The sequence below is a fragment of the Gouania willdenowi genome, chromosome 19 (assembly GCF_900634775.1).
Source record: "Gouania willdenowi chromosome 19, fGouWil2.1, whole genome shotgun sequence".
Taxonomy (NCBI): Eukaryota; Metazoa; Chordata; class Actinopteri; order Blenniiformes; family Gobiesocidae; genus Gouania; species Gouania willdenowi.
In genome coordinates this window covers 26405819-26415360 of record NC_041062.1, presented here as the reverse complement: position 1 = coordinate 26415360, position 9542 = coordinate 26405819, and the positions used below count along the sequence as shown (strand labels likewise).

The 9542-nt window shown below is 33.8% G+C and overlaps 1 protein-coding gene across 1 annotated transcript in view; it reads left to right on the top strand.

The window, feature by feature from the left end:
- Window positions 1–9542, top strand: part of dnah9 (dynein, axonemal, heavy chain 9) — a 294000-nt gene that overhangs the window by 206896 nt on the left and 77562 nt on the right. Inside the window, 3 exon segments of the mRNA XM_028475526.1 lie at window positions 3023–3163; window positions 4769–4939; window positions 7400–7522. Of these exon segments, the coding sequence (XP_028331327.1) occupies window positions 3023–3163; window positions 4769–4939; window positions 7400–7522 (435 nt within the window).

Sequence of the window (9542 nt, the reverse complement as noted above, 5' to 3'; positions counted from 1 at the left end):
ACACACACAATGTTCTGTGATCATTCAATATTCACACTGTAAATGTTTAGTTTGATCTGATCAATACTTTTATAGATATGGATAATATAGTGGGGGGTGTGTCCTAATTGTTCTTCCATGTTCATCTTCCAATATATCTGTAACTCCATCACATATAAAGGTAAATATGGTATAGTAATAAGCTCCACCTACAGAAATAGATCTGCTATACATCCTATCTGGTGGACATGTCAGCTCCTCTAAATAGTCACAGTCAGTGTGTGTTTGGGTCTGGAACATGTTTGGGTCTGGAACATGTTTGGGTCTGGAACATGTTTGGGTCTGGAACATGTTTGGGTCTGGAACATGTTTGGGTCTGGAACATGTTTGGGTCTGGAACATGTTTGGGTCTGGAACATGTTTGGGTCTGGAACATGTTCTTAACTGAGTCGCAGATTTTAGGCGGGAAAAAAACAATTTCAACAATAATTTCCCCAAGTTTTCACTTTGACGTATAAATGATACATAAAGTATGTATACGGCGTTAACAATAAGTGACAAATATCAGTCCCTGCAGGATTTTTTCTTTAAAATTTCATTGATTTTGTGAAAAAAAAAAATGTTTTTTTGGGAATAATTTCAGGAAAAGTGAGTCCTTTGAACAATTCCAGATTTAGAATAACTGCAGTCATGTGATTAAAGTGTGGGAAAGTGTCATTAAATTAGATCTACAACAATAATTCATGTTTTTGTTCACTTTCTGGTGGCCGAATTAGATTGTCTAAAGGGCCGGATTTGGCCCCCAGGCCTTGAGTTTGACATGTGTATTAAAATAATGATAATTAGCTGAGTGTGTGACTGCTGTTGTGTGTTTACTGTGTGTTTACTGTGTTTATTGTGTGTTTACTGTACGTTTATTGTGTGTTTACTGTGTGTTTATTGTGTGTTTACTGTACGTTTATTGTGTGTTTATTGTATGTTTATTGTGTGTTTACTGTGTGTTTACTGTTTGTTTATTGTGTGTTTACTGTGTGTTTACTGTTTGTTTACTGTATGTTTATTGTGTGTTTATTGTGTGTTTATTGTGTGTTTACTGTACGTTTATTGTGTGTTTACTGTGTGTTTATTGTGTGTTTACTCTGTTTATTGTGTGTTTTGTGTATGTTTATTGTGTGTTTACTGTACATTTATTGTGTGTTTACTGTATGTTTACTGTTTGTTTACTGTATGTTTATTGTGTGTTTATTGTGTGTTTACTGTACGTTTATTGTGTGTTTACTGTATGTTTATTGTGTGTTTACTGTATGTTTATTGTGTGTTTACTGTACGTTTATTGTGTGTTTACTGTATGTTTATTGTGTGTTTACTGTATGTTTATTGTGTGTTTACTGTGTGTTTACTGTGTGTTTACTGTATGTTTATTGTGTGTTTACTGTATGTTTATTGTGTGTCTACTGGGTGTTTATTGTGTGTTTATTGTGTGTTTACTGTGTGTTTATTGTGTGTTTACTGTATGTTTATTGTGTGTTTACTGTACGTTTATTGTGTGTTTATTGTGTGTTTACTGTGTTTATTGTGTGTTTACTGTATGTTTATTGTGTGTTTATTGTGCGTTTACTGTGTGTTTACTGTGTGTTTATTGTGTGTTTACTGTGTGTTTATTGTGTGTTTACTGTATGTTTATTGTGTGTTTATTGTGCGTTTACTGTGTGTTTACTGTGTGTTTATTGTGTGTTTACTGTATGTTTATTGTATGTTTACTGTATGTTTATTGTGTGTTTACTGTGTGTTTATTGTGTGTTTACTCTGTTTATTGTGTGTTTTGTGTATGTTTATTGTGTGTTTACTGTATGTTTATTGTGTGTTTATTGTGTGTTTACTGTGTGTTTATTGTGTGTTTACTGTATGTTTATAGTGTGTTTACTGTATGTTTATTGTGTGTTTACTGTACGTTTATTGTGTGTTTACTGTGTGTTTATTGTGTGTTTACTGTACGTTTATTGTGTGTTTATTGTATGTTTATTGTGTGTTTACTGTGTGTTTACTGTTTGTTTATTGTGTGTTTACTGTGTGTTTACTGTTTGTTTACTGTATGTTTATTGTGTGTTTATTGTGTGTTTATTGTGTGTTTACTGTACGTTTATTGTGTGTTTACTGTGTGTTTATTGTGTGTTTACTCTGTTTATTGTGTGTTTTGTGTATGTTTATTGTGTGTTTACTGTACGTTTATTGTGTGTTTACTGTATGTTTACTGTTTGTTTACTGTATGTTTATTGTGTGTTTATTGTGTGTTTACTGTACGTTTATTGTGTGTTTACTGTACGTTTATTGTGTGTTTACTGTACGTTTATTGTGTGTTTACTGTATGTTTATTGTGTGTTTACTGTATGTTTATTGTGTGTTTACTGTACGTTTATTGTGTGTTTACTGTATGTTTACTGTATGTTTATTGTGTGTTTACTGTGTGTTTACTGTGTGTTTACTGTATGTTTATTGTGTGTTTACTGTATGTTTATTGTGTGTCTACTGGGTGTTTATTGTGTGTTTATTGTGTGTTTACTGTGTGTTTATTGTGTGTTTACTGTATGTTTATTGTGTGTTTACTGTACGTTTATTGTGTGTTTATTGTGTGTTTACTGTGTTTATTGTGTGTTTACTGTATGTTTATTGTGTGTTTATTGTGCGTTTACTGTGTGTTTACTGTGTGTTCATTGTGTGTTTATTGTGTGTTTATTGTGTGTTTACTGTGTTTATTGTATGTTTATAGTGTGTTTACTGTATGTTTATAGTGCGTCTATTGTGTGTTTACTGTGTGTTTATAGTGTGTTTACTATGTGTTTACTATGTGTTCATTGTGTGTTTATTGTATGTTTATTGTGTGTTTACTGTGTTTATTGTGTGTTTATTGTATGTTTATTGTGTGTTTACTGTGTGTTTATTGTATGTTTTCTGTATGTTTACTGTGTGTTTATAGTATGTTTATTGTATGTTTACTGTGTGTTTTCTGTATGTTTACTGTATGTTTACTGTATGTTTACTTTAGGTAAAAGAAGCCAAGGTGACAGAGGCCCAGATCAACGAGGCGCGGGAACACTACCGACCTGCAGCATCACGCGCTTCCTTATTGTACTTCATAATGAACGACCTCAATAAAATCCACCCCATGTACCAGTTCTCTCTGAAGGTACCCACCGCCTCACGGGGCCCCTTTAAGACCCCTCTTTACACTCCTAGTCCATGTTTTATGCTCTCTGCACAGCTTTTATTGTCTTTGTGGCTCTCTAATGTAGTTATGTAGAGCATAATGTGTGGGATATTGTCTGCCAGTGACGCTGAGAGCTGAGATATGGTTTCAATCACTCACAGCTGTTATTATTACAGCTTCATCCAATCACAACTAATACACACTTTATACACCTTTGACCTTGTGATGGAAATCAAATTCATCATAATGACTACTGTCTCACTTTTAACCCTCTGATTATTCTTGGGGTCAACTTGACCCCATTAAATGTTCATCATTAAAAAAAGTGTTGCTTCATATTTCATGACTTTTCCTAATTTCATTAACCATAAAATGTGCTGAACACACATTGGTGTTCCTCTGGGGTCAGTTTGACCCTCAGCTGTTTTATGTGTGTGTGTGTGTGTGTGTGTGTGTGTGTGTGTGTGTGTGTGTGTGTGTGTGTGTGTGTGTGTGTGTGTGTGTGTGTGTGTGTGTGTGTGTGTGTGTGTGTGTGTGTGTGTGTGACCTTACATCCACACCTATAGGAGTAGAGTTGATACTTTTGAGTTGAAACAGTTGAGTTTACTGTCAATGAGGTTTTGGAACAGCTCTTTCACAGTGAAAGTGACATATAGGAGGATGTGTTTAAAACGTTATAGTGAATCACCACAAATATGTTATTAAAAAAGAGATCAAAATAAATGAATAAATGTGTTAATGAGAGGATGGGGGAGGGGGGTGTTCACCCCAAATTAGAAAAGATTTGGCTGAAAGATTAACTCTAAAGCTGAAAGCTTGACCTGATGGTGGCGCTGCAGTAAAGGTCAAAGGTCATATCATTACCACAACCAATAAGGTTCATACTCTGGTGCTAGAGAACAGGTCAAGGTTTATTATCTAGGTATTATTTATGGATTAACAAATAAATAAAGTGTCGAACACTAAAACTTGGTCAATGAATTACTGAAAATAAATGTATTTTAAATAGAATTAGAACTATATTTATATTTGACAAAATGAAAGTATAGAATACAGATTGTTTTAGTTTGAAAAATAATAATAGTAAAAATTATCTGTAATTTTTACTATTAATTACTAGACATTTCAGGCAACGTCATTTAAACTCCAACAAAAACCCTGTTTTAGAGAAATGTGTAAAAGCACAACATCAGAGGCTAATGTAGCACTTTGGTGTCAAATGTAAAGTGCATTAAAAATAAAATGTATTATTATTATTGTTATTATTATTATTATTGTTATTATAACTGAGGCAGGGGATAAAGACACAGATGTTATCATAATGCTAGTGTTTTTTCTGTTCAGTAAACTTTTCTAAAGATTCTATATTGATAACTTTTTATGCTCTAATGAATTTTAGAGACATTTTAATCACTTATAGTTGTGGGCGGATCCCAAAGAGCATGTGTAGTATTGATGAGTTCATCTGCATCGTATCCATCATCATGTCAGAGGTAGAGGACACTGACTGATGAGCCTGATTTATACAAACCACTGAAGAATAAGAGCATCAGGGACTTGAACCTATGACTGTCTCCTCCTCAGGCGTTCAGCGTGGTGTTCCAGAGAGCCGTCCACAAGGCAGAGCCCAGCGACGCTCTCAAACAACGCGTATCCAACCTGATGGACAGCATCACCTCCTCAGTGTTCCACTACACCACCAGAGGCCTGTTTGAGTGCGACAAGCTCACGTATATCGCTCAGCTAGCCTTCCAGGTACATTATATAGCCCCGCAGGTATGTAGCAACATTAGGCTAACGTGTTCCCTTCTGGAAGAAAGCATGAAGATGTGTACATGCTGGTTTTTGAGTTTACTGAATCTATTTTAATGGGATCTACACTGGAAAACCAATGGCCACCATCAGTAGAGGTTGATTTCACATGACGTCACATTGCAACATTCAGATGGAGGGCAGGAAGTGAAACTTGAGAATCTCACGTCTGAAATGATCAAAATACCATGTTTAACCGAGAAAAGGAAAATAGATTTTATAGAGTACCAAAGATGTCGCTCACAAAGGTGAGAAATGTAAAAAGTAGATTTTAAACCTACGTCTGTGGTCAGGAGGAGCAGAGTCTGCTGATGGTCAGAGGTATGTTAGCTTAGCGAGCTAACTTTGTTTTGTAGCATTAGCTTGTTGTTAAATGCTCATTTACTAAGTAATGATTATTAAGTTACAGATAATCTAATATAGACTTCATTAATACTTTTTAGGCCCCGCCCCCTGTTCCTTCTTTCACACTGTGAACATAAAGCTGAACTAGTAGTACTGTATATACTGTATGTATATATGTATGTGACAAACAGACCTCATCACTGACTGTCAGGCTAACGTTGTCGTTAAGATGATTTGCGTGTTTGTTTACATTATAGCTGTCACTGCTAGCTGCTAGCATCTTTACAATAAAATAAAATAAGAACAAACACTCACCCTGGCAAAGACCAAACAATAGTCATTGTGGAACCGTTTGGTAGTGAGGTTATAGACCCACCTTCTCATTATAGTGATATTCCTCCATATTTTTATAGGTTTTCATACGCCATTGGTGTAGTAGAACGTCTGAAGAACCACATAGTTTGTGATATCAACAACTTTGATAGTAGATAGAACCATAGATACATGTATAGATAGAACATAGATAGAACCATAGATACATATATAGATACATATATAGATAGAACCATAGATACATATATAGATACATATATAGATAGAACCATAGATACATATATAGATACATAGATAGAACTATAGATACATAGATAGATAGAACCATAGATACATATATAGATACATAGATAGAACTATAGATACATAGATAGATAGAACCATAGATACATATATAGATAGATACAGAGATAAATAGATAGATAGATAGACATATAGATAGACAGATAGATAAATAGATAGATAGACATATATAAATAGATAGATATATAGATAGATGATAGATAGATATATAGACATATAGATAGAGAGATAGATAGATAAATAGATAGATAGATAGACATATATAAATAGATAGATAGATAGATAGACATATAGATAGATTGGTAGATAGATAGATGATAGATAGATAGATTCAGAGATAGATAGATAGATAGATAGATAGATAGATAGATAGACAGATATATAAATAGATAGATAGATGATAGATAGATAGATAGATACAGAGATAGATAGATAGATAGATAGATAGATAGATAGATAGATAGATAGATAGATAAATAGACATTTAGATTGATAGATAGATAGACAGACAGATATATAAATAGATAGATAGATGATAGATAGATAGATTCAGAGATAGACAGATAGATAGACAGATATATAAATAGATAGATAGATGATAGATAGATAGATAGATACAGAGATAGATAGATAGATAGATAGATAGATAGATAGATAGATAGATACAGAGATAGATAGATAGATAGATAGATAGATAGATAGATAGATAGATAGATAGATAGATAGATAAATAGACATTTAGATTGATAGATAGATAGATAGACAACAGAAGTCAGCACACAGAAAAACCTGAAAGAATGACATAAACAATACAATAATAGAAGCTATACATAAATAGAAATATAAGTAGAAAAATATAAATAGAAAAAATAATCTAAAAAGAATAAAGTTTAATAAATATATACCTATTAACAGGCGGAGGCAAGGAGATATATTTACAGACAGTACAATGCCTCATACTGTTTTATTGTCCAGTCGTTCAGCCGTGGGGATGAATGACCTGCGGTAGAACTGTGGGTGTTTCAGTCAAACACTGAAGGAGCTGCTCAGAGCCTGGTCAGAAAATCTTTACATTTTGTCAAAAACTCACTATCTTTATGAGATACGGGTCAAGCCCAACATATTTGTTCATTAATTATTTCTACACATAGATAGTTTTTAACAGAACCAAAGTTATGGTAAGATTGAAATTTGCAATACTGATGGCGGCCATCTTGGATTTCTTGATTGTGAGTGTGAACCATTGGTTTGTCAGTGTGGATGTACACGTTCATGCCTTGCTCCAGTAGTGAACATGTTTTTGACATACTGTATCTGCTGGGCTCATAAGAACGTTTGTTTTCACTCCTGAGACCAGCAGACGCTCTGTTCACGTCCAGTCATGTGGAAAAAGGAAATGTGCTTTGTTTTTTACGTCCCCAGATCCTTCTGATGAATAAAGAAATAAACCCAACAGAGCTGGACTTTCTGCTACGATACCCCGTCCAACCAGGTGTGACATCACCAGTGGATTTCCTATCCAACCATTTGTGGGGAGGAATTAAGGTACATGTTCAACTTACTCACACGTAAACACATAAGGTGTGTAAATAAATACTGAAAGGCTTTAATGCAGCTACAAACACAATTCAGCTGAAAAATAGAGTTTATAGATGTTTATATAATGAGAAAATAGAGACTTGGTCGTACACAGTAATACAGAGTATCAACTGTGTTACTGTAATAGAGTTGCTTTTATGGGTACTTGTTCTTTTTTTGAGTATATTTATAAATAAGTAATTTTACTTGTACGTCAGTACGTTTTAAAATTAGTAAAGTAATTACTTACATTTCTACACTCAACTGTTACCGAGTAAATCATTATTTTTTGTTTTAAAATGATCAGCAGACATTGTGAAAGATAGTGACCAATCAGATTAAACATAATGTATCACATCATATTGACCAATCAGATTAAACATAATGTATCACATCATAGTGACCAATCAGATTAAACATAATGTATCACATCATAGTGACCAATCAGATTAAATGTAATACATCACATCATATTGACCAATCAGATTAAACGTAATACATCACATCATAATGACCAATCAGATTAAACATAATGTATCACATCATAGTGACCAATCAGATTAAACATAATGTATCACATCATAGTGACCAATCAGATTAAACATAATGTATCACATCATAGTGACCAATCAGATTAAACATAATGTATCACATCATAGTGACCAATCAGATTAAACGTAATGTATCACATCATAGTGACCAATCAGATTAAACATAATGTATCACATCATAGTGACCAATCAGATTAAACATAATGTATCACATCATAGTGACCAATCAGATTAAACATAATGTATCACATCATAGTGACCAATCAGATTAAACATAATGTATCACATCATAGTGACCAATCAGATTAAACATAATGTATCACATCATAGTGACCAATCAGATTAAACGTAATACATCACATCATAATGACCAATCAGATTAAACATAATGTATCACATCATAGTGACCAATCAGATTAAATGTAATACATCACATCATAATGACCAATCAGATTAAACGTAATACATCACATCATAATGACCAATCAGATTAAACGTAATGTATCACATCATAGTGACCAATCAGATTAAATGTAATACATCACATCATAGTGACCAATCAGATTAAACGTAACACATCACATCATAGTGACCAATCAGATTAAATGTAATGTATCACATCATAGTGACCAATCAGATTAAACGTAACACATCACATCATAGTGACCAATCAGATTAAATGTAATGTATCACATCATAGTGACCAATCAGATTAAACATAATGTATCACATCATAGTGACCAATCAGATTAAACGTAATGTATCACATCATAGTGACCAATCAGATTAAATGTAATACATCACATCATAGTGACCAATCAGATTAAATGTAATACATCACATCATAGCTGACCAATCAGATTAAACGTAACATATCACATCATAGTGACCAATCAGATTAAATGTAATGCATAGTGACCAATCAGATTAAATGTAATGTATCACATCATAGTGACCAATCAGATTAAACGTAATGTATCACATCATAGTGACCAATCAGATTAAACGTAATGTATCACATTAGGGTTACCCTAACCCTAACCCATAGTTAGCAGAGAGGCTAGTTAGCATCAGGTTAGTTAGCATCAGGCTAGTTAGCATCAGGTTATTTAGCACCAGGCTAGTTAGCAGAGAGGCTAGTTAGCATCAGGCTAGTTAGCAGAGAGGCTAGTTAGCATCAGGCTAGTTAGCAGAGATACTAGTTAGCAGAGATACTAGTTAGCAGAGAGGCTAGTTAGCAGAGAGGCTAACGCTACGTTTGGTCTTGTCCAAACAGAACAAATGTAGTGATTTTCCTGATGTTCGACACTTTTATTCACAAACGTGTGAGATCTTGTCTAACTCTCCACCTCCGCTCTGCATCCAAACAACAGACAGGCTCCTCCTCTTTTTGACACAACTTCTGCTGTGTCATCATGTTCTACTAGTTCTGCAGT